Here is a 26,016-nt window from a genome sequence, read left to right as displayed (position 1 = left end):
ATTAAATAAATTAAATAAATTAAATAAATTAAATAAATTAAATAAATTAAATAAATTAAATAAATTAAATAAATTAAATAAATTAGTTCAGTTCAGTTTATTATATTTATATGCCGCCCTTTTCCCCAGAAGGGGACTCAGGGCGGCTCACAACTCGAACTGGGGAAGGGGGATACAGACAAAAATTTTTTTAAATACATTAAATAAATAAATTAATTAAATTAATTAAATAAATTAAATAAATTAAATAAATTAAATAAATTAAATAAATTAAATAAATTAAATAAATTAAATAAATTAAATAAATTAAATAAATTAAATAAATTAAATAAATTAAATAAATTAAATAAATTAAATAAATTAAATAAATTAAATAAATTAAATAAATAAATTAAATAAATTAAATAAATTAAATGAATTAAATGAATTGGCCCATACCAAGTTGTGCTGGTCCTTTCATAGTAATTCTTGCACTGCGACTTCCATGTGGAACAGCAATAATTGTTTCCTCCCCTAAAAAAAAAAATTAAACACACTGATTCAAATAAATTATTTTACAAGATAATTATTCCATGTCTAGACTTTTTTTAAGATACACTCACAAAATGCGATGCAGCAAATGTTCCTTTTATTTTATAAACATGGATGCTATTCAATACGTTATCCTAAAACTGATTTCTAAATGAAGCTGCTATGATGTTAGCTCTGGATCTGTAAATCCATCCATTGGATACTTATTTTCTATTCACCCTCATAAGACGTTAGTCATTAAAGTCTTAATGCTCGGACTATATATTTTAATTACCACACTGAATTAAAACATGAACAAGTTATTCTGTGCAGAATGCTTCCTGGTAAAAACAATTAATGACTGTTTGCCTAGATTTTGTCCACAATTTAACTTCTATAAATAGACACAAATCAACTACCTAAATCCTAAAAACTTGCTAAAGGTTAAAAAAAACAACACCCCAAATCAGAGCCCTGAATCTGTCAACTTAAGCCTCTTTTTAAACATTTTAATTTATTTATATACAGAAACATTTTACAGTTGTCTACATCTGGCTTTGCAGCTGTAGTGACAAGTATAGCCTATATTTCAATGTACTCTTGCAGAATCCACGGGGCAGCTCTTAAGTTCAGTGGCCATTTATAATGCTGCTTGCAGGGCTGCTATTTAAAAAATGTGACGAGAAGTTCAAAAGCCATCTCTTGGTGCCACATCTTTCATGCCCTTGTTCAAACCGGCCTTAGCAATCATTTTATCTCCCCCCACTCCAAACTTGCAAGTATAATTTAAAATAGTTTATTTGATCAGCAACATCCTTTGGGATTGGGCGGCATATAAATGTGGTTAATAAATAATAATAACAATATTAATTTTACATTTAGTCAAAGAAAGAAAGAAAGAAAGAAAGAAAGAAAGAAAGAAAGAAAGAAAGAAAGAACAGAAAGAACAGAAAGGCAAAAGACAAAGGAAGGAGGAAGGGAGGGAAGGAGGGTAGAAGGAAGAAGTAAGAGAGGGAGAGAGGGAGGAAAGAAGGAAGGAAGGAAGAAAAGAAGGGAGGGAGGGAGGAAGAAAGGTATGGATGGAAGGAAGGAGGGAAAGAAGGAAGGAAAGAAGGGAGGGAGGGAGGAAGAAAGGTACAGAAGGAAGAAAGGAAGGAAGAAAAGAAGGAAGGGTGGTATGGAAGGAAGGAAGAAAAGAAGGAAGGGAGGGAGGAAGAAAGGTACGGAAGGAAGAAAGGAAGAAAAAAGAGAAAGAAAGAAAGAAAGAAAGAAAGAAAGAAAGAAAGAAAGAAAGAAAGGCCTTTCTTTAGGCGAGATGATCAATCTGAAAAAAAAAATCCATATTCAGGAAAATTATCTGTGACCTTCATGGGCCTTTCCAAAAGCCGCTACCAAATTGCAATTTATTTATTTTTTTGTTGCAATGAAAATTATTAAGCAGGCAAACCTTCGGATAAATCACATTTGTTTTATAAATCTGGATAAAGAGTGAATGCGTTATCAGTCTTATTGAGACAAAACCCGACATTAACATAAAAAAATAAATCACTGCGATAGAGAGTGGTGACAAGATGGCCATAAAGGAGTTGAAGGAAAAATAAGGCAGATTCTCAGGAAAAGAACAGCCTACCCTAACCTCTCAAATTGAGAGATTTTGCAATTTATTTCTGAGGAAAAATGCCCCAAAGATGAGGCCTGTAATTCACAAGTAGGAAGCCATCTAGTGCATTGTAGCTGGATAAAGGATATTTTGGCCCATGGCTTCAAGAGACCTCTGGTTTAGCCAGGCCTCAAGTCTTATTCAGCTCTTCATATGCTAATAAGGTACAGCCCTGAGTGCTGCCTCTGTAGAATATTCTGGATGTTTTTCATGGAGGGGGACATTAATAAGCTCACTGGGCTCTCAGCGTGAACCCCAATCTGCCATCAAGCCTGCAAATTTAAAAGGCCTGCCATTAGCAGTTACCGAAACAAAAACTCTTGTATTCTTACACAGCAGCGTACAGGGGGTTGCTCAGCTCTACAATTCTATTAAATCAGTCACTAAGAAATATGTTGTTTTCAGAAATGGGGGAAGGATGAAAAAGTACCTACTCCGTTCTTATATTTAAGAGGGAGGGGGGAAGCTACAATCATGTTTTATAATTTCCATTTTTATTTCATTTATGAATAGTCAGCTTTGCTTGGGGGGAGTAGTAGATTCTGGGTGCTGGAGCCAAAAGGGAAACAATCTCAATTTTTTCTCCTCCTCCTCCTCCTCCTCCTCCTCCTCCTCCTCCTCCTCCTCCTCCTCCTCCTCCTCCTCCTCCTCCTCCCACTCCTCCTTCCCCTCCCCCTCCTCCTCATCACATCCATGGTGGTATGTTTCTGTTAATGTTGAATGTTGTTGAATGTTGATTTTATTTATATGCTGCCCTTTCCCCCCGAAGGGGACTCAGGGCGGCTCACAACTCAAACCAGGGAAGGGGGGATACAAACAAAATTAAAAACGACACAAAACAATACATGGTTTAAAACACACAGCAGTCATACCATTCGAGACGGGGGCAACGGTTCTTTAGCCCCAGGCCTGTCGGAACAGCCAGGTTTTAAGGGCTTTGCGGAAGGCCTGGAGGGTGGTGAGGGTTCGAATCTCCACAGGGAGTTCGTTCCAGAGGGTCGGAGCAGCCACAGAGAAGGCTCTCCTCCGGGTAGTCGCCAGTCAACACTGGCCGGCGGATGGAATTCGGAGGCCTAATCTGTGGGATCTAATCGGTCTAGTGGAGGTAATTGGCAGATGAATATAATAATAATATTTCCCTGATTAAGGGAAGCATACCACTTTGGATGCAGGAAATAATATTTCTGCCCTATTTTGCAATAGGGTGTATTTGGAAAGCTATAACCAGTGCTCCATATTTTCAAAGGTACATTAGCACGAAGTAGATTAGGTCAACAGGAGGTCAGTAGGGCAATGGAGTAGATCGGAAATCAGGTTCTGTGATGGTATAGTTTACCCAGGGAAGAGAATTGGTGATACTTAATTTCCTTTCAAATATTTGAAAGAGCATAATGCAGAAAAAGAAGTGGCAAGACTCCTTCAAGCGTAAGGAAAAGGTAAAAGTTCCCCTCGCACATATGTGCTAGTCGTTCCCAACTCTATGGGGCAGTGCTCATCTCCGTTTCAAAGCCGAAGAGCTAGCGCTGTCCAAAAACATCTCTGTGGTCATGTGGCTGGCATGTCTAAATGCCGAAGGCGCACAGAACGCTGTTACCTTCCCACCAAAAGTGGTTTCTATTTTTCTACCTGCATTTTTACATGCTTTCGAACTGCAAAAGCTGGGATAAGTAACAGGAGCTCGCTCCTTTACATGGCGCTAGGGATTCAAACCACCAAACTGCCGACCTTTCTGATAGACATCTGAGTTACTGAGCCACTGCGTCCCCTCTGGTTAAAAGATAGAGACCGAAAATAATCAGTGGAAACAGTAGGAAAGCGTGTATATTCGGAGGCGCTCAAATGGGGAACAGACAGGAGGCTCTCTCCCACCAAATCATGTTAGCTTAGCTACTCACAGGAACTCTGTGCTACAATACACATTGCAAAGTTGCATCAGGTTAAGACAGGCCTCATGGAAGACATAAAGCTGTCAGGACCACGGACAGCGCAAAGCAGATACAACCAGCAGGAATACTCAGATACAACCAGCAGTATTCCCTTTACAAGAACCGTTCAGGAACAAGCCTGTAGGAGAGCAAGATTTTAAGGAAGCCTTTGTGGTCTAGTATTTAAATTGCTCCACCCCACAGAAGCATTGTGTGGTTTCCTAAAGCACCTGTATTTAGACTGGAAAAGAAGAGGAAAGATGAGAGGTAGAAGGCACAAGTCTTCCTCATGACGAACCCAAAGGCATAACCATTTTGGAAACAGATGTCTACTAGGAATTGTAGGAGATGCAAGAGTTTTGCACTGGTGGCTCCCATAATTTCCAAAACAATATGTTGTTGTTGTTGTTGTTGCTGCTGCTGTTAGTTGAGAAGTGTCCAACCCATTGTGACCCCATGGACAACATTCCTCCAGGCCTTCCTGTCTTCTACCATCCTCTGGAGTCCATTGAAGGTCATGCCCACTGCTTCAGTGACTCCATTCAGCCACCTCATTCTCTGTCGTCCCCTTCTTCTTTTGCCCTCAATCTTGCCCACCATTAGGCTCTTCTCCAGTGAGCCCTTCCTTCTCATTAGATGGCCAAAGTATTTGAGTTTCTGCTTCAGGATCTGGCCTTCTAAAGAGTAGTCAGGTTGATCTCCTCTAGGACTGACCGGTTGGATCACCTTGCAGTCCAAGGGACTTGCAGGAGTCTTCTCCAGCACCAGAGTTCAAAGGCCTCAATTCTTTGGTGCACAGCCTTCCTTATGGTCCAACTTTCACAGCCATACATTGTAACTGGGAAAACCATAGGTTTGACTATACACAATTACTGTTGTCAGGAGCTTCTGGAAGCAAGCTGTTCCACTGATTAATTGTTCTAACTGTCAGGAAATTTCTCCTCAGTTCTGAGTTGCTTCTCTCCTTGATTAGCTTCCACCCATTGCTTCTTGTTCTACCCTCAGGTGTATTTGGAGAATAGTTTGACTCCCTCTTCTTTGTGGCAACCCCTGAGATATTGGAACATTGCTATTATGTCTCCCCTAGTCCTTCTTTTCATTAAACTAGACATACCCAGTTCCTGCAACCGTTCTTCATATGTTTTAGTCTCCAATCCCCTAATCATCTTTGGTGCGCTTCTCTGCACTCTTTTGTCTTAATTAGAAATTAGAATCATTTGTCTTAATTAGAAATTAGCAATAGCAATAGCAGTTAGACTTATATACCGCTTCATAGGGCTTTCAGCCCTCTCTAAGCGGTTTACAGAGTCAGCATATTGCCCCCAACAACAATCTGGGTCCTCATTTTACCCACCTCGGAAGGATGGAAGGCTGAGTCAACCCTGAGCCAGTGAGATTTGAACAGCCGAACTGCTGAACTGCAGTCAACTGAAGTAGCCTGCAGTGCTGCATTTAACCACTGCGCCACCTCGGCTCCATACAGTGGAAATCTTCTAGAATGGCCATTCCTGCATACATTATTTGTCAGTAGCAACCAGGGGATCAAGCCAGTTCTAAGATTAGCCCAGTTCTGGTTTTGACTTGAAGAGACATTTGGTCCAATTTGCAGTTTAATGCCAGACTGGCCTTATCCAAACAGAACCAATGTCCTGAATTGGATCTGAACTATTATTTAAAAGCTCAGCTGGAATGGTTTGACCCTTTGATATTGCTAAGCCACTAACAGCGAATGAAGCAATGCTATTGTGTAGCTCACCTCTCTATTGTAGGGATTTACAACAAAAAGCACTATGGTTTTTCTCACATGCAAGCAAGATCTTGAAGTTATGTTTTTAGCTTCAAGCTTTACAACTCTTCAGAGTTATACAGAGGGCAAGAAGCAGAAATGTGTGCAAAGGAATGAAAGAATGAGAGAGAATTATCTTTCTGTGATAAATTTTTTATTTTATTTTAAACACATAAGCACATCAACAAAAACAAACACATAACTTAAAAACAACATAGAAACAATAAGTTCCATCGTATATCATACCACAGTTCCGAATCAGTTTCTTTGCAGTTAGTGTTTTCCCTACTATACATTTCTATCTTTCATTCATAATCTCCTTATTCGTTATCCATTTTTATGTGCATTTCTTTATTTATTTCAACTTAGCTACTTATGACCAAATATTATTTACCTACATTATGCTTTATATTTTTACTGTCATTTATTCTCTTACATACAGATTATAGATATACATTCACATAATTATTCTTTTTCTTTGCCATTCTTATATTATTATTCCATTTGGAAGGTTATAAGGTATAGTTTAAAATCCTTTGTTTACCATCCTTCGCACCTGCTAAGACACCACCTCGTTTTCTCTTTCTTTTCTCCCTCCCTTCCTTCTCTACTTCCTTCCTTCCTCGTCTCCGTCCCCTTCTTCCTTCCTTTACCTCTTCCATACTCCTACCCTTTTTCTTCTCCTTCCTACCTTCTCTCCTTCTCTTTCTTTCTCTTCCTCCCTTCTCTTCTTCTTTTTCTCTCCCTTCTACCCACCTTCCCTTACCTCTTTCTTCTACCCTTACCTCTCCTCCACACTTCTTCTTCCTCTCCTACTTTCTCTCCTTCTCTTCCTCTCTCTTCTACCCTCCACTCCTTTCCTTTCCTTCGTCCCTCCATTCTAGAGAGAGAATTATCTTTGTTTCCTGCTGACAACAATGCTTAGCGCTAGTATTATGGAGAGGGAGGCATTAATACCACATACTGCCTGCCACAAAAAATTAAACAGATTCTTTTCCTCCACTGCATGCCTAAAGGGACTAAAAGCATGTCACAATTCATAAACCCTGATGCACTTTATGGAACCTTGCTGAAGCCTCAAAGAATTAACAGTTCATACATTCCAAAGTCGGGGGAAATGAAGTCATTAAATCCTAAAAAACAGCACCAGGGAGCTCAGGAAATAGAAAAAGGACGTACGGGTCATTAGACAGATAGTATCCATTTTAGTCTGGTGCCATTATCTTTCAACAGAAAGGAATACCGCAGACCTTGCTTCATATTTCCCTCTAACCATATTGCCAAACCCTTTCCTCAATTCAAGAGAAGCAGTCAAGTGGGACCCCCAAAAGGTAAAAAGTATGGAACAAAAAAAAGAAGAAAAGAAATCCTGACTGTCTGCTGGAATAAAGTGGTGTTGTTCCCACATTGAACTAAATTAGATTGTTGGATAGAAGGGAGCCTCCTTCTTTTATCCATCTATTAGGAAGCACTAGAACAGTGTTTCTCAACCTTGGCAACTTGAAGATGTCCGGACTTCAATTCCCAGAATTCCCCAGCCAGCGAATGCTGGCTGGGGAATTCTGGGAGTTGAAGTCCGGACATCTTCAAGTTGCCAAGGTTGAGAAACACTGCACTAGAAGCACTAGAACAGACAGAGAAGAAACCCAATTATGTATTTCTTTGTTTGTTTGATGGTCAAACCTGTACAAGATAACAAGTATAGGTAAGACCATAAACATGAACAAAGGAAGTAAATACAGATAAATGGGGACAGTAAGATAGGGACAGTAGGCACGCTGGTGTGGCATGCCAGTGGCTAGTAGAGCTGGCAGCAGTTTTGGACAGTGAGGAGGTTGGGGAGGAACATGGGCCAGTCCTGGAGTCTGGGGAAGGCTCTGATGAGGGCTCTGTGTCAGAAGCAGAGAGGGGGCCTGGGCAGTCTGCCAGTTATCAGCTGCCTTCAGAGTCAGACATCAGTGAGGCAGAGGAACAGCTGAAGCCTGTTCCCAGTGTGCGCATAGCTGCCAGACGAAGGGAACAACTAAAGAACAGGGGTCGACTTGGGAGTAAGGCCACAGGTGGACAATGAATGGCCCCTCCCAGAGGAAATATAAGAGGAGTGAAAGGGGAGTGGAGTTTGCAGGAGACAATTAGTTCGCTTAATTGTTTCATGACTCTCCGAGACTCCTTGCCAAGTTTTGCAGAGATCGGCCTGGCAGCTCTCCAAGCCAGATAAGGTCTGTGACTGTAAATCCTCCCTTGAAAGACCTCATTGGATGGGAATGAGAAGAATTCACAGTAAATTAATAAAAGGGTTAATACCACTTTATAAGGCCTTGGGAAGGCCATACTTGGAATACTGCATTCAGTTTTGGTCACCACGATGTAAAAAAGATTTGGAGACTCTAGAAAGAATGCAGAGAAGAGCAATGAAGATGATTAGAGGACTGGAGGCTAAAATTTATGAAGAACGGTTGCAGGAACTGGGTATGTCTAGTTTAATGAAAAGAAGGACTAGGGGAGACATGATAGCAGTGTTCCAATATCTCAGGGGTTGCCACAAAGAAGAGGGAGTCAAACTGTTCTCCAAAAGCACCTGAGGGTAGAACAAGAAGCAATGGGTGGAAGCTAATCAAGGAGAGAAGCAACTTAGAACTGAGGAGAAATTTCCTGACAGAACAATTAATCAGTGGAACAGTTTGCCTCCAGAAGTTGTGAATTTCCCAACACTGGAAGTCTTTAAGAAGATGTTGGATAGCCATTTGTCTGAAACGCTATAAGGTTTCCTGTCTAGGCAGGGGGTTGGACTAGAAGACCTCTAAGGTCCCTTCCAACTCTGCTATTGTATTGTATATACAAAAACCATATCTTTTAATGTAGTATTTGGTTTTTTAAAACTACACACTGCAACAAATCAGTGACAAAACGGGAAATGAGGCTATTGACGTAGGCACAGTGATCAATTATGGAATCATATATTTACACCCAAAGTGGGATGGGGGGGGGGGAGAAACATGATTTGGGCTAGATTTTCCAAACCACACAGCAGTGGAATGATGAGAAAAACATGCAACAGTGACTTTGATCCAAAGAACATCCAATCTAGAGGGAATCTGAAATGTATTCTTTGTCCAGAAATTCTAGGAGGGGAGGGGATATCAGGCTCCACAATAAAGCCAAGTCTTTCTCAAAACTCAGTTTGACGCCTCCATTAGTGGCAATGGTTCAACCTCTTTTGAATGCCACCTCTCTCTTGGATACAAAGGAAAAAAATTGAACCCTATCTTCTTGATGAGTTCTCTCTCCAGCCAAATTCCTGATACTTTCATATTGCAGCAGGCAGGATCCCAATTTTCTGAAGCTTTATTTCAGAAAGTAGCTGCCCGCTTTCTGATCTTCTCCACAATGTAGAAATGGAGATTTATTTTTTTGTATTTTTTTTATTTTTGCCCTCCAAACAATCCAACGGCTGAACCACAGAAGTTCAGCCAGGAAAAATATCCAGATTTAGCAGATGAATTTGTCTATTTTGGTATTTAACTCTCCTTCAAAGGCCCCAGTTTTCTATGAATTTTATCTTTCTTTCACAAAGAGTGGGAATGGGATCAGAATGGAAACAGATTACGACTGGAATACACTTTTCTGAAAGTGACTGGTTCATCATTTGCCCAATGTAAGTAAGAGCGAAAAGCAAATATATATTTTTTGGCTACGAATAATCACTACCATCATGTTATTTTTCATTGTTTTATATGTGATAGCATTCTCTTTTGAAAAAAATATTCTCCGATTAAATATCTGGTGCCAGCATTCTTGTTTTAAAAATACCCTCCAATTAAGTATTTGAGTAATGCTGGTGGTCCACAGGGAAATAGATCAAATTTATGAATTTATCAATGAGTCAAGAATAGAATAAAATAGAATAGAATAACAGAGTTGGAAAGGACTTTAAAGGTCTTCTAGTCCAACCCCCTGCTTAGGCAGAAAACTCAACACCTCTTCAAACGAATGGTTATCTAATCTCTTCTAGTGTTGGAGCATTTACAATTTCTGGAGGCAAGTTGTTCCGCTGATTAATTGTTCTAACTGTCAGGAAATTTCTCCTTAATTCTAAGTTGCTCCTCTCATTGGTTAGTTTCCACCCATTGCTTCTGGTCCTGCCGGTGCTCATCTCCGTTTCAACGCCGAAGAGCCAGTGCTGTCCGAAGACGTCTCCGTGGTCATGTGGCCGGCATGACTAAATGCCGAAGGCACATGGAATGCTGTTACCTTCCCAATAAAGGTGGTTCCTATTTTTCTACTTGCATTTTTTACGTGCTTTTGAACTGCTACGTTGGTAGAAGCTGGGACAAGTAATGGGATCTCACTCCGTTACGCAGTGCTAGGGATTCGAACCACTGAACCGCCGACCTTCTGATCAACAAGCTCAGGGTCTTAGCCATTGAGCCACCAGGTCCCTTAGTTATCCTTAACAGTAAGCATTACTGGGACAAGTAACAGGAGCTCACTCTGTTATATGGTGCTAGGAATTCGAACCACTGACCTTTCTAATTGACAAGCTCAGCGTCTTAGTCACTGAGTCACCACGTCCTTAATTCCTAAATTTAATTTAATTTAGAATTCCTAAATCTCCTGGCTTCTAGCTTGATGCCATAATCACCACATCAAACTGGTTCTCATTTTGGGATCGTGATTAAGAGCGCTTAGAAACAAATCTCTTCCCAAAACTTGCTAAGAGACTTTAGTCCAGGGAGTCAACGCTGTCTTGAAGGCATCCTCCCCCCTCGCTCCCAAAATGGTGTTTACTCAATTGAATATTTCTCTTAAAGCTCATCTTTCAGATCCTTGCATAATTCTCCCAAGAGTCAGCCTTACATAATAGAACTGTCAGGCCTGCAATTATATTCCTTTTAGAGTTTTGGCCTGCGACACTTTCTCTTATTTCATTATGTTGTTTCATTAGTATAGTTGATGGGAGGGGGGAATAGAAAGGAGTAGGATTGTGGAATGTGTTGTTGTCATTCTTTTCTAGAAGACCAAGGTCATCTTTTGTCTCCACACTTTTACACCTGACCGGAAGCAGCTGGGTGGAGATGCCAGCGTGGAAGAAGAAGATTGGACCATGTGATGGATTTGTGGGTGTGGGGACAAGATCATGACCTTTCAACTGGGTGGGATTCTGATGTAATTTCCAGAATTGGGATTACACAGATGTGCTAAGATGTCTGCTTTATTAAATTGGAACTTTAAGGATCGTTTTGCCTTGGACTCTGATTTAATTCTACATGATACTTGGAACGCTGAGAAGAACAACAACTTAACACAAACTTTTCCCAAAACAAACTTCAAATAATTCTAGGTTCACTTAAAGTTCTGACCCAGTTCTCAAACACAACAAACCCTCTGCAATGATTCCTTTAGTAGGAGTGCCAGCAGCCCCGGCAATAAGTTTACCTCTCACCAAAGGCTAACATGTCCGACAGGCCTGGAGATGAATAGTTGTCTGCCACATCTATTCAGCTGTGCCCCCTGCCTTTTATCCCCAGAGCTAGGATGGGGCTTCGCTAGCAGCGGTGGCTTTTCCTTCCCAAGGACCGGCCCATAGATTTCCACTGTTCTCCTCTCCTCTGCCTTCTGTGCATCCATGCGTCAGGCACTGGACCCGGCTGTTCCTCCTCTTCCTCATCAACCACCTCCAGATCTGGGTGTTGTTGACTCTCCATCTGAGGGCTGACGGACAGCCCCCAGGCTCCGCCTCTGTCTCTCTGCCAGCTCCATTCCCTCTCCCTCCTCGGAGCTCTCAGGTTGCCTTAATGCTGATCCTGACTCCCATGCCTCCTTCTCATCTCCTCAGAAGAGCCAACGGCCACAACACTTAAATTGGCTCAATCCACAGTAAGAGCCCCGTTGATAATAACGTAGGACAACATTGAAGATAAATATCACATATTTGAGTTGCTGGAGACTTACTTTTTTCTGAGGAAAGGTGTGTCTTGGTTTGCCCTCTGACCAGCCGGCAGGTGGAACCATCCCCTGAGCAGATCCCACAGTTGTCTTCTTTGGCGTGACTCCCAAGCTGTCGATCACAACCTACGGCCTGCCAATTAACAACACCGGAGTCAGAAGGGCAAAACCGACCCAGCCCACTTAGTTTTCTAGAGCGAAAACATCACATTCTCTCTGTCTAAGTTGCCTTTGGTTCCCCCCACCACCACCATCAAAGCACATTTTAACATGTCAGCAGGAAAAGTGCTTTAAAGTACCGTAATTATTCCTTAATGGATTTCAGTTTTTAGGCCATGACAATGAAACTCTTCTAGTGTCACTGCCTAATAAAATGTTTAAAATGTCTGTGTTAGTCAGAGAAACCCTATTTTTTCCCCAGATTTTATTTATTTCATTCATATAACATTCAATTTCCATCGAACAGTGTGTGGTCTGGGTACAATTATTTTTTAAACAATCATAATCCACATATTTGTTGTAGTATTCATTATATAAATATAAAAATATAATAATCTAACAGCAATAATACTTAACATCTCCTTTAACAGCTCTCCACATTAATGTTTCCTCTTTTTTACGTCTTCTCCTTTCTAACTTCTGTTTCTGCTGTCTAGCCATTGATAAAATATATCCCATATAAAAAAGCATTCAGATTCTCCTTTATCCTTAATAGGTAAAGGTTCCCTTTGCACATATGTGCTAGTCGTTCCCGACTCTGGGGGGCGGTGCTCCTCTCCGTTTCAAAGCCGAAGAGCCAACACTGTCCGAAGACGTCTCCATGGTCATGTGGCCGGCATGACTAAATGCTGAAGGTGCATGGAACACTCTTACCTTCCCACCAAAGGTGGTTCCTATTTTTCTACTTGCATTTTTTACGTGCTTTCGAACTGCTAGGTTGGCAGAAGCTGGGACAAGTAATGGGAGCTCACTCCATTACACGGTGCTAGGGATTCGAACCACTGAACTGCCGACCTTCTGATCAACAAGCTCAGGGTCTTAGCCATTGAGCCAACTAAGGTCCCTTAGTTATCCTTAACGGTAAGTATTAATGTGTACATTTCTGCGCATTACAATATTTTCTTAATTACAGAGTCAAAGAAACAACATTGTGTCTCCCAGCACTTAAAAATCTCCATCACTATGAGGTTAAAAAGACGTTACTTTTCATCACATTCAAAGCAAGAAAGCCTAAGCTTTGGAGAAGGATTCATTTGTAGACAACGAAGGGCCAAGATATTGCATTGTATCAGTGACAGCAATATCTCTCTCAATGGCAATATTGCCGTTTTGAGATCCTTATAAGTATCTCTGTGCAGTTCCCAAATAACAAAATTCCATTTAAGCAGCTTATTGTTTTTGTTTCATTTCAGATTCAGCTTCTCAACTTCTTCCCCTATTCCAAGTTTCTATGTCTGTCTCAATTAAAAAACATGAGCTGCCTTGGAAGGGGGGCGGGGAGGAGGAATAATGCTTAGAATAAGCCCACAAAGATCAAGTGGATGATTTAAGGTTCTCTCCCATTGATTTGGTGTATCTACCAATCTGTAATCTGATTCTACCTTAATCCAACCCAATGGTTTTATTCAATAAAACGTTTATAACCTCTGGCCCTCATTCCTTTCTTCTTACACGCAACATGGAGAAAATTAAATTAGAAGGAAAATGTTATTTGAGAGAAAAGGACCCTTAACCTTAAAGTAATTTCATCCTACTTCTGCATCAGCTTGTCAGTCTACAACTCCCGCCCCCCCCAAAAAAGTAGTGCATACTTTGAATAAACAGTTCCGCTATTTTTTCAATGGAAATATTTTCCAAGCAGGAAAAGCATTTATTCGTGTATCATGTAATTCACGTATCGCTTTAAGCTGGCAACTTATTTTCATAAACTTTTTCCTCCAATATCTATGTATTTGTACTGTAATTTGAATAGAAAGCTACATCACAACATTTGTAAACGTATCGCAGCAGTAAATTCGAGTAGTTACATTAAAAGAAAAAGTAAGCATTTCCCCCCCATGCCCAAAGAGAACAGAGGATATTGCAGAGAGTCTACCAGTGAATTGCCAGTGCCCTTTGCAGTGTGAACGTGTGTGTGTGTGTGTTTGTGTGTGTGTGTGCATTTACACAAACATCCTCCTTACATTTTACCTTCCAACCAGGTTAGGGTCTTCTACTCCAGGGGTATCAAACGCAATTTCATTGAGGGCCGCATCAGGATTTATTTTGGGGGGCAGGGTGGGCGTGGCCAGCTCGACATCACTCATGTCAGTGGTGCCTGTGGTGGCACAAGCTCTTTGCCCGCAAAAATGGGCTCCCGAGCTCTGTTTTCGGCTGCGATGGCTTCCTGCAACCCTCTGCCAATGAAAATGGAGCTCAGCAGGGCTGCCCGCAGCCCTCCTGTGCTCCATTTTTGCCGGCAGAGGTACAGCGGGCAGGTCCTTTGCTGTTTCCAGGGCGGCCCCACGGGCCAGATCTAAGCACCCCGTGGGCTGGATCTGGCCCCCGGGCCTTAGTTTGACACCCTTGTTCTAGTCCAACCCTTTGCTCAAGCCGGAGACCCTATACCAGTGGTCTCCAACCTTGGCAAATTTAAGACCTGTGGACTTCAACTCCCAGAGTTCCTCAGCCAGCTTTGCTGGCTGAGGAACTCTGGAAGTTGAAGTCCACAAGTCTTAAAGTTGCCAAGGTTGGAGACCACTGCCCCATTTCAGATAAGTGGCTGTCCAATCTTTTCTTAAAACTCTCCACTGATGGAGCATCCACAGCTTCTGAAGGCAAGCTGTTCCACTGGTAAATTGTTCTCACTGTTAGGAAGTTTCTCCTCAATTCTAGGTTGCTTCTCTCCTTGATTAGTTTCCATCCATTGTTTCTTCTCTTGTCTTCAGGCGCTTTGGAAAATAAGTTGACCCCCCCCCCTTCTTCTTTGTGGCAGACACTTGAATGTTGGAAAACTGCTGTCATGTCACCCCTAGTCCTCCTTTTCATTAAACTTGTAGACATACCCAATTCCAGCAACCGTTCTTCATATATTTCAGTCTCCAGGTCCATAATCATTTTAGCTGCTCTTCTCTGCACTCTTTCCAAAGTCTCAACATCTTGTTTTTTTAATAATGTGGTACCCAAACTAGATGCAGTATTCCAGATCTGGATCTACTAAGGTTTTATAAAGCGGTACTAATACTTTAAGAGGGACACAGTGGCTCGGTGGCTAAGATGCTGAGCTTGCCGATCAGAAAGTTTGGCAGTTCAGTGAATTTAAATCCCTAGCGCTGCGTAACGGAGTGAGCTCCTGTTACTCGACCCACCATTTTTCCAACCTGGGAGTTCGAAAGCATGTAAAAAATGCAAATAGAAAAATAGGAACCACCTTTGGTGGGAAGGTAACAGTGTTCTGTGCACCTTTGGAATTTAGACATGCTGGTTACATGACCACGGAGATGCCTTCAGACAGAGCTGGCTCTTCGGCTTTGAAATGGAGATGAACACCGCCCCCTAGAGTCGGGAACGACTAGCACATATGTGTGAGGGGAACCTTCACCTTTACTAATACTTCACCTTGATTTCAACACCTTGATTTGATGCCACCGAGCTTCAAGGCTTGAATTCTTCCGAAAGCAACAGCAGTTCAGTAAAAATGACTCATGATTATTTTTGAAAAGCTGTTCCTTGAACATGGGATACATTTAATTTATTAAGAATGCAGAGTTTCAACCATATAGAGGGCTGAACAGGAAAACTGTCTGGCAAAGGCCTTTGCTCAGTTTCACACTTCATCTCAACCAGCCATAAAAGAATCCAAGATTTTAACAATTAAAGCATTCGTTCGGCTCAATGCACCTCATATTGTTGGCTATTTACTGAGCAAAGGGATCAACTATAAATATTACAGGCAGATTGGGAAAACATCTGCAACCTTTTAGGGCATATCCAGAAATAATTATAAGTAGCTTTTCCCCTTTTATTTTTTCCCTTAAAAAAATAAGCCTCTAGGATTATTGCCTCAAATGAAATAAGTGACAATAAATTTAAGGAAAAAGCGATTAATGGAAGAATTGGGACTCTGTCAAACTGTTAACATGAACCATCACAGCATAGCTGTAAAAACTGACCCAAATGTTGTAAGGGTCAGATTATAGTAAGCGTTCCAAACAATGTTTATGTGTGGGTTATGTGTGTATATGTTTGTGGGTTTGTTTTTTTTGGAGAGACAGAAAAAAAATGAAAGATAATATGTGTATCGGGAAAGCTATGAAGTTTTTACTTAGAACAGAATTTTTTTTTAAAAAAAATAGCCTTTTGCAAAACAGCTAAATAGCAAAAGGAAAGCATGAATTTCATAGGCCAGTGATGGTTAACCTTTTCGGCACCGAGTGCTAAAACTGGAGTATGTGTGTGCATTTAAACCCAAAAGAGAGCAGCTGCCTGGTGGGCATTCGCTCAGAAACTCTCCTGGCTTGTGTTTCCTTGGAAGAACCCCCTGTTGGTATTGTACATTTATTCATCTATTCTTATGTATATAAAGAAGTTGAGGAATCCAGCTGAATCAGTTATCTCTGTGTGCTTTCTGGATTTGAACTTATGCAGCAAACTCTGACAAACAGAACAAGAGAGTTGGAAGGGATTTTGGAGGTCTTCTAGTCCAACCCCTTATGCAAGCAGGAGACCCTATACCTTTCAGACAAGTGGCTACCCAATCTCTTCTTAAAAATCTCCAGTGTTGGAGCATTCACAACTTCTGAAGGCAAGCTGTTCCACTGGTAAATTGTTCTCACTGTTAGGAAGTTTCTCCTCAATTCTAGGTTGCTTCTCTCCTTGATTAGTTTCCATCCATTGTTTCTTCTCTTGTCTTCAGGCGCTTTGGAAAATAAGTTGACCCCCCCCCTTCTTCTTTGTGGCAGACACTTGAATGTTGGAAAACTGCTGTCATGTCACCCCTAGTCCTCCTTTTCATTAAACTTGTAGACATACCCAATTCCAGCAACCGTTCTTCATATATTTCAGTCTCCAGGTCCATAATCATTTTAGCTGCTCTTCTCTGCACTCTTTCCAAAGTCTCAACATCTTGTTTTTTTAATAATGTGGTACCCAAACTAGATGCAGTATTCCAGATCTGGATCTACTAAGGTTTTATAAAGCGGTACTAATACTTTAAGAGGGACACAGTGGCTCGGTGGCTAAGATGCTGAGCTTGCCGATCAGAAAGTTTGGCAGTTCAGTGAATTTAAATCCCTAGCGCTGCGTAACGGAGTGAGCTCCTGTTACTCGACCCACCATTTTTCCAACCTGGGAGTTCGAAAGCATGTAAAAAATGCAAATAGAAAAATAGGAACCACCTTTGGTGGGAAGGTAACAGTGTTCTGTGCACCTTTGGAATTTAGACATGCTGGTTACATGACCACGGAGATGCCTTCAGACAGAGCTGGCTCTTCGGCTTTGAAATGGAGATGAACACCGCCCCCTAGAGTCGGGAACGACTAGCACATATGTGTGAGGGGAACCTTCACCTTTACTAATACTTCACCTTGATTTCAACACCTTGATTTGATGCCACCGAGCTTCAAGGCTTGAATTCTTCCGAAAGCAACAGCAGTTCAGTAAAAATGACTCATGATTATTTTTGAAAAGCTGTTCCTTGAACATGGGATACATTTAATTTATTAAGAATGCAGAGTTTCAACCATATAGAGGGCTGAACAGGAAAACTGTCTGGCAAAGGCCTTTGCTCAGTTTCACACTTCATCTCAACCAGCCATAAAAGAATCCAAGATTTTAACAATTAAAGCATTCGTTCGGCTCAATGCACCTCATATTGTTGGCTATTTACTGAGCAAAGGGATCAACTATAAATATTACAGGCAGATTGGGAAAACATCTGCAACCTTTTAGGGCATATCCAGAAATAATTATAAGTAGCTTTTCCCCTTTTATTTTTTCCCTTAAAAAAATAAGCCTCTAGGATTATTGCCTCAAATGAAATAAGTGACAATAAATTTAAGGAAAAAGCGATTAATGGAAGAATTGGGACTCTGTCAAACTGTTAACATGAACCATCACAGCATAGCTGTAAAAACTGACCCAAATGTTGTAAGGGTCAGATTATAGTAAGCGTTCCAAACAATGTTTATGTGTGGGTTATGTGTGTATATGTTTGTGGGTTTGTTTTTTTTGGAGAGACAGAAAAAAAATGAAAGATAATATGTGTATCGGGAAAGCTATGAAGTTTTTACTTAGAACAGAATTTTTTTTAAAAAAAAATAGCCTTTTGCAAAACAGCTAAATAGCAAAAGGAAAGCATGAATTTCATAGGCCAGTGATGGTTAACCTTTTCGGCACCGAGTGCTAAAACTGGAGTATGTGTGTGCATTTAAACCCAAAAGAGAGCAGCTGCCTGGTGGGCATTCGCTCAGAAACTCTCCTGGCTTGTGTTTCCTTGGAAGAACCCCCTGTTGGTATTGTACATTTATTCATCTATTCTTATGTATATAAAGAAGTTGAGGAATCCAGCTGAATCAGTTATCTCTGTGTGCTTTCTGGATTTGAACTTATGCAGCAAACTCTGACAAACAGAACAAGAGAGTTGGAAGGGATTTTGGAGGTCTTCTAGTCCAACCCCTTATGCAAGCAGGAGACCCTATACCTTTCAGACAAGTGGCTACCCAATCTCTTCTTAAAAATCTCCAGTGTTGGAGCATTCACAACTTCTGAAGGCAACTTCTGTCCCACTGGTTAATGGTTGTTAGGAAATTCCTCCTTAGTTCTCTGCTGGGTCTGTCCTTGATCACTTTCCATCCATTGCTTCTTGTTCTGCCTTCAGGTGCTTTGGAAAATAAGTTGTCGCCCTCTTTGTGGCAGAACTGATTTCCTCAACTTAGATGGCCCACTTTGCCCTTGAGACATCTCTAAGCGCTCTCCTAATTGTCAAAACAATAATTTACAAATGACGGTTGGAATAAATTCCTGGTGTAGAAAGGGTTGGCAATTATCTTTCTATTCTTCTTTCTGAACTCCTGGTGTCCCTCAACATTGGCCGTGTGACTGAGATCCTTAGATTGAAGTTCAACAAACCTTTGTGGTGGGTTCTCCAACATCAGAGATGTTTAATGGATTGGAGAACCATTGTCTGAAATGGTATAGGATTTAATGCCTGAGCAGGGGGGTAGGATTATAAGACGCCCAAATTCGCTTCCAACTCTATTGTTCTGTTGGAATTCTACATTCTGAATCACTCCACAATACATGTAGAAGCAGATCTGAAGATACCTAAATCTAGTCATATCACCACAAAGATTACACTAAAAATTAAATTTCCACCCATTCCTTCTTTGGAAAATAGAGTATTTTTTTAAACCAATAGCTTTAAAATTACGAGAGAGAATACATTGTTTTCTCTTACAACATGATATTCTCTATGTAATAATATACATGTGATTATATGTTATGGAAATGAAAATAAAATATTCTTAAACAAGTTAAAAACAAAACAAAGAAAAAAAATTACGAGAGAGAATGAAAACTAAGGTTACTAAATAACCCACAATAATACAAACAAGGAGAGGAGAAGACTAAATTAGTCTTGATATATTCGAAGCGGTTATAAAAAGGTAAAGGTTCCCCACACACATACGTGCTAGTCATTCCCGACTCTAGGGGGCAGTACTCATCTCCCTTTCTAAGCCAAAGAGTCAAACCTGTCTGAAGACTTCTCCAAGGTCATGTGGCCGGCATGACCAAACCTGAAGATGCACGGAACGCTGTTACCTTCCCACCAAAGGTGATTCCTATTTTTTCTACTTGCATTTTTACATGTTTCATGTAGGTTGGCAGAAGATGGGACAAGTAATGGGAGCTCACTCCATTACGCCGCATTAGGGATTTGAATAGCTGAACTGCTGACCTTCTAATCGACAAGCTCAGCGCCTTAGCCACTGAGCCACCGCGTCCCTTGAGAAGCGGTGATAGAACTTCATAAATATTTCTCAAAATGTAAATCCAGAAATCAGCCAAAAAAAAAAAAAGAAGTTTCCACAGCTGTTTCTATAGTTCTCCTTCCCATTTGGATTCAGCCAACAAATTAGATTTAAATGAAAACCATGAACACAGGATGTTTCCTTTCGATATGTGAAGGTTAATGCAGAACTGGCCACATTCAAAAATGTTCATTTCTTAAGCAGATGGTAGGACTTAAATATCACCCAAAAGAAAAGGTGGAGGGAAAGAGAAGGATAAAAAAAGACCAAGTCAAGATAGTAAACATAACAATATCTAAAACACTGATCATACCGAGCAAAGTATCTTCTTGAGAAACTATTTTAGTCTTGGCTTATCCCAAGAAGCTACATACTGAGTGTAATGAAAGAAGCTTCCACCATTCACCTAATTCCGGTCACTCTCACAGAATCCCAGTCAGAGGGATGGGAAAAGTAAGTCTAATATTACTACAAGTGCAGTGGTGGGATTCAAACAATTTAAACGGTTCTCTGGCCTAATGACCAGCTGGGTAGGTGGGGCTTGGTGGTCATGTGACTTGGTGAGTGTGGCCAACTCAACATCTCTCATGTCGATGGGCACGTCGCCTTACATGTTGCAATGTAATCAGGCTTAACCAGAGAGGCAGTTTCTGTAAGCAGGGCAATCAAGATGAGGCTAGAAACAACACCAGAATGTTTCCTTCCTGCCTTCCTTACAGGATTAGCCCTGTGAAGTGGGGAAAAAATAAAATGAGATTTCTTCCAACAACCGGTTCTCCCAACTGCTTGGAAAGTTAACAACCGGTTCGAACACAATAGGTGTGAACCGACTGAATCCCACCACTGTACCAGTAGCAGGAGAAAATCAAGTACTAAGATTATGCATTTTTCTTTGTGACATGCAACCCTGTGAAAACATGTAATGATCTTAAGGCAGTGATGGTGAATCTTTTCGGGACCAAGTGTCCAAACAGGAATGCACATGTGTGCATCCATGCATGCATGTGTGCACCGGAGCCCCGGAAACTCAAAGACCAGCAGCTCTTCAGGTTTCCAGGGCTCCGGCATTGTGAAGATCAGCTGGCTGCTATGCATGTGTGCACCAGAAACTAGAAGAGCTTCGGTGACTCCATCCAGCAACCTCACTCTCTGTTGTCCCCTTCTTCTTTTGCCTTCAATCATTCCCAGTGTTAGACTCTTCTCCAGTGAGTCCTTCCTTTTCATTAGGTGGCCAAAGGATTTGAGTTTCATCTTCAGGATCTGGCCTTCTAAAGAGGAGTCAGGGTTGATCTCCTCTAGGACTGACCGGTTGGATCGCCGTACAGTCCAAGGGACTCGCAGGAGTCTTCTCTAGCCCCATAGTTCAAAGGCCTCCATTCTTTGGCACTCAGCCTTCCTTATGGTCCAACTTTCACAGCCATCCATTGCAACTGGGAAAACCATCGCACTTTTGGTGGCAGGGTGATGTCTCTGCTTTTTAGTATGCAAAACCCAGAACCTTTTAATATGAAAACTCTGAATACTTTACATGTTAATAAGAATCAGGCAAAGGTATGATTAAGTGGCCTGCCCAATCTGGATCTCATAATCTCCAGGGGTTTCCAAAATAACTTTCCCAGAAACTTGTTACCTCCTTTTCCTTTTCTTTTTAAACCCTCAGTATCAAGTTCAGCCTCTCAAGAAGTCATTGGCCCAATCTGTTTCCTCTGATAAGGACCTAGGTTGCTTGGAATAGATGTGCGAAGTGAGCGTCAAATAACTCAGTGGAAAAAAAAGTATGGTGGCGAATGCCCAAAAAAAATTACGCAGGGTGCCTCTTCCAAAATAAGAGAGGAATTTTGTAAGAAGTAGGATGCAGAGCTGGAAGGAAAACTAGTAATGCATAGTAAGCCTACTGAATATCCAGAGTCCGTGTGGGATTCAGCCACTTCACACCTATTGTGTTCAAACCGGTTGTTAACTTTCTAAGCAATTTGGAGAACCGGTTGTTGCAAGAAATCTCCTTTTGTTTTTTTCCCACTTCACAGGGCTAATCCTGTAAGGAAGGCAGGAAGGAAACATTCTGGTGTTGTTTCTAGCCTAATCTTTATTGCCCTGCTTACAGAAACTGCCTCTCCGGTTAACCCTTATTACATTGTCACAGCTAAGGCGAAGCGCCCATCGATGTGAGTGATGTTGAGTTGGCCACACCCACCCACTCACATGACCACCGAGCCCTGCCTACCAAGCTGGTCATTAGGGCAGAGAACCGGTTGTTAAATTATTTGAACCCCACCACTGTCCATAGTGTAAAGAAAACAGATGGAAGGGAAATGGCCCTTGCACAAAACAACTTGATAGATCAGTGTGCAGTTTCAGAGAGAAGCAAGCACAGCAGCTTCAGAAGAAGCATACAAATCCTTTGTAGGAAATTAACAGAAGAACAAGAGTTAGAAGGGACCTTGGGGCTCTTCTAGTCCAACCCCCTGCTCAGGCAGGAAACCCATTTCAGATAAAGGTTGTCCAATATTTTGTTTAAAACTTCCATATTGGAGCATTCACAACTTCTGGAGGTAAATTGTTCCATTGATTAATTGTTCTAATAGTCAGGAAATTTCTCCTCAGTTCTAAGTTGCTTCTCTCCTTGATGAGTTTCCATCCATTGCTTCTTGTTCTACCCTCAGGTGCTTTGGAGAATAGCTTGACTCTGTCTTCTTTGGGCAGCTCCTGAGATATTGGAAGACTGCTATCATGTCTCCCCTAAGTCCTTCTTTTCATTAAACTAGACCTACCCAGTTCCTGCAACCGTTCCTCATATGTTTTAGCCTCCAGTCCCCTAATCATCTTTGTTGCTCTTCTCTGCACTCTTTCTAGAGTCTCCACATCTGTCTAGAGTCTCCACATCTTTTTTTACATCGTGGTGACCCAAACTGGATGCAGGATTCCAAGTGTGGCCTTACCAAGGCATTATAAAGTGGTATTAACCCTTCAATATGATCTTGATTCTATCCTTCCATTAATGCAGCCTGGGATTGTGTTGGTTTTTTTTTGGTCCCAAGCAGAAGGACAAAATCATCCACAGCAGTCATATGGCATATTGATTTAGATGAGTTAATTTGAAAGCCTTTGCCAAGCCTTTGGCGATTAGTGCTAAGTAGGTGTCAGAAGTCAGGAGAAGTGAATTTCCAAGTTGTGTAACTTTGGCCGATTTCTCTGTTTTGGCCACTTCCATGCTGGGGGCGGCTGTTGGTCACCCTGTAATTTGGGCTGCTGTTGTTTAGGTTCTCTCATTGTTTCGACTCATTCAATTGATTCCTTCTGTTTTTGTTATTCGTGAAAGTGGATCATCTAGATGATTGAATGCCTCTTTCTAAACCAGGAAAAAGTAAAGATGTCAGATTCTAGGAAAGCAGCCAAATGCCCCTTTTTAATTACTATTGGTAGCAGGGCTGCATTTCCTAAAGTTTGAAATGCATTAGTTAGGCTCCCTTTAAAAAAAAATAATCATAAAAGAAGCATTGTAAGTTGGCATCGTTAAATCACCACAAGTCGGTTTTAAGTCTCAGTTCATACGCACTCTATAGACAACTCTCTATGTAACCTAATTGCTCTGCTATAGTGATCCTATTTACAACCAGAAACTAGATGTTATCCCCCAATTCAGATTCATTCAGAGGCCCAAAGCCCTAAAAAATAAAGAAAATGATGTTTTTTCATACCATATATAAATTTATAAATAAATAAAAAACTCTTTATAAATCTCTATTGTATAACTGGGGATGTGGTGGCTCAGTGGCTAAGATGCTGAGCTTGTCGATCAGAAAGGTTGGGAGTTTGGTGGTTCAAATCGTTAGTACCGCGTAACGGAGTGAGCTCCCGTGACTTGTCCCGGGAGGTGTTTGACCTTGGGGGTGGGCATGGCCAGCTTGACGTCATTCGTGTTGGGGTGTGTGCTTGGGGTGACCTGAGCGTTCCGCCGGTGAGAACGGACTCCCAAGCTCCATTTCTGGCTGTGACAGCCTCCTGCAACCATCCGCCAGTGAAATCAGAGCTCAGCAAGGCTGCCCATGGCTGTTGTGAGCTCCGTTTTCACTGGCAGATGCACTACGGCTCTTCCTTCTCTGTTTCTAGGGCAGATCTTTAGCATCCCACAGGCCGGATCTGGGCCTTGAGCCTTGAGTTTGACACCCCTGGTCTAGGTTGATTGTGGGGTATTGTTTACTGCTCAATTATTGGTGTGGTATAAGTCAACCCTGAGCCACAAATATAGTCTTCTATTGGATCTCCATACTGTACAAACCAGGGGTGGGTTCCTGCTGGAGATACTATCAGTTCAGTGCCCAAAATTTTTTGCACACCATTAAAAAAAGAAATAATAATAATTTTTTTTCAATCAAGATTGTTCTGCGCAAGTACAGACCAGAAAATAAAGATGGTGGCGCCCAGGATCGAACCGCTACAGTCACAGGTTCAGCCGAGTTACTACCTACTCGGCCGAACCGATCCGTACCGGTAGAAACCCACCTCTGGTACAAACGAGGTTTTAAATAATAATTCCCAGTAAAACGAGACCTAATAGCTATTGCTAAACTCTAAAAGTATAAAAAAAAGTTTACAAACACACACACACACACACAAACACATCTAAAGAACTAGAGAGTGGTGATCAGACAACATTAAACATTTCGCCTTTCCCTTCTGGGGAAAATACTAAAAATATAGCAGTAAATATTAATGACGCAGAACCTGTCAATTCCAGATACAGATTTTTTCCTCCCATGACAGAGGAAAAATGGCAGAGAGAGGGCCATTTTCTTAGGTGTGGTGTGTTTGTTTTTAATCAAGGTGGCTACACTGCTATACGCTGGAGTAATTGTAGGTCGGAATGAAAACTCCATTAAAAAGACATAAAACCCAGGGCAGTGCAGCTTAAGGTTGTCGTAATCCCAATGCTATTCTTTGGCCAAATGTCTCACTTTTTCCCTGAGTGTACACCTACTCTTCTCATCAACCATGTCAAAAGGTTTCTTGAATTGCTCACGTTCAAGCGTTTAATAGAGTGGTAGTAGCTGTGTTGCCAAAAAGAAGGCTAATTGCAAAACCATCCTAGGTAAAATTATTCCTGTATTTTCTTTTTAAAGGTGGAGGGGGGGAGTCATATTAGTTAAGGGGCACCTTTGAGGTTGGGAAACTCCAAGTGAAGCTTTTTGTTTAACCCTCATTCCCATTTCTTAAAATCTATTATGTGTGGATAAATTTTACATTTTGTCTTTCAAAACTGCTGGCAAAGTGTTAGTAAATCCAGACTGGGGTATCTCTGTAACCCAAGGATCCGGGCTAAATTGCTAAACTGATTGCTCATCTTCAGATATGGCTCTGGGTGGGAAGGAAATGCAATTTCTGTTTATCTTAAAACCCTCGTATCTTTCTTCTCTTATTTTGCATAATATGTCCTGGGACAACCGTTTTTCTTCTTCTGTCCTCTTAGCATCCATACACGGACAGATCTTCACACTCCTGAAATGAATGAATTGTTTCCTGCAAAAGCCCATTCCACTTTCGCTCCTCTTTTATTTCCTATGGGAGGGGGCATTCACCGTCTACCTGTGGCTTTACTCGCAGGTCGACCCTGATTTCTTAGTTGTTTTTTTCTTCTGGCAGCTCTGTGCATGCGCACACTGGGAACAGGCTCCAGCTGTTCCTCTGCCTCATTGCTGCCTAGCAATGAGAACTGCCAGACAGCCTTGGCCCCACCTCATCCGATGCAGAGCCCTCATCCGAGCCTTCCCCAAACTCCAGGACTGGCCCATGCTCCTCCCCAATCTCCCCACTATCCGACTCTGCTGCCAGCTCTGCTGGCCGCTGGCAGGCCACAATACACAGATACCACTGAAAACCGAGTTGCAAAAAATGCCGTACCTGACATATTCCGCTGATGCACATATCCAAGGACTTGGCATTGCAGCGGGTGCCATCCAGAACTTTGGGAGCAAGCTCAACTATCAAAGGTCTCCCCAAAGCTTGACACTTCAAGGCACACAGAGAGCTGGAATCATCAAAGATGGGGGTCCATTCATAAGAATGTCCTTGGTACTTGACATCATTGTAGGCTGAGCATTGCTGGGCCCGGAAGTCACCAGAGTCTGCGGGGCAGTCCTGGAAAAACAAAAAAAAAATGAGGAGGTTTTATTATTATTATTT

General features: G+C 41.5%; 1 protein-coding gene across 1 annotated transcript in view; it reads right to left on the bottom strand.

Annotated features, from left to right (window-relative positions):
* The window catches only part of ADAMTSL3 (ADAMTS like 3), a 187,804-nt gene that overhangs the window by 76,218 nt on the left and 85,570 nt on the right, over positions 1 to 26,016 (bottom strand). Inside the window, exons 5-7 of the mRNA XM_087707594.1 lie at positions 25,735 to 25,971; positions 11,834 to 11,960; positions 439 to 513 (exon numbers count right to left, since the gene is read on the bottom strand). Coding sequence (XP_087563720.1) covers positions 439 to 513; positions 11,834 to 11,960; positions 25,735 to 25,971 — 439 coding nt within the window. The remainder of the gene's footprint in view (positions 1 to 438; positions 514 to 11,833; positions 11,961 to 25,734; positions 25,972 to 26,016) is intronic.

Source organism: Thamnophis sirtalis, unplaced genomic scaffold (assembly GCF_051295495.1).
Source record: "Thamnophis sirtalis isolate CommonGarterSnake01/CBP01778 unplaced genomic scaffold, rThaSir2_p1.2 scaffold_2, whole genome shotgun sequence".
NCBI lineage: Eukaryota > Metazoa > Chordata > Lepidosauria > Squamata > Natricidae > Thamnophis > Thamnophis sirtalis.
The sequence above is the reverse complement of the archived record's forward strand: the minus strand, read 5'-3'. Positions and strand labels throughout refer to the sequence as shown.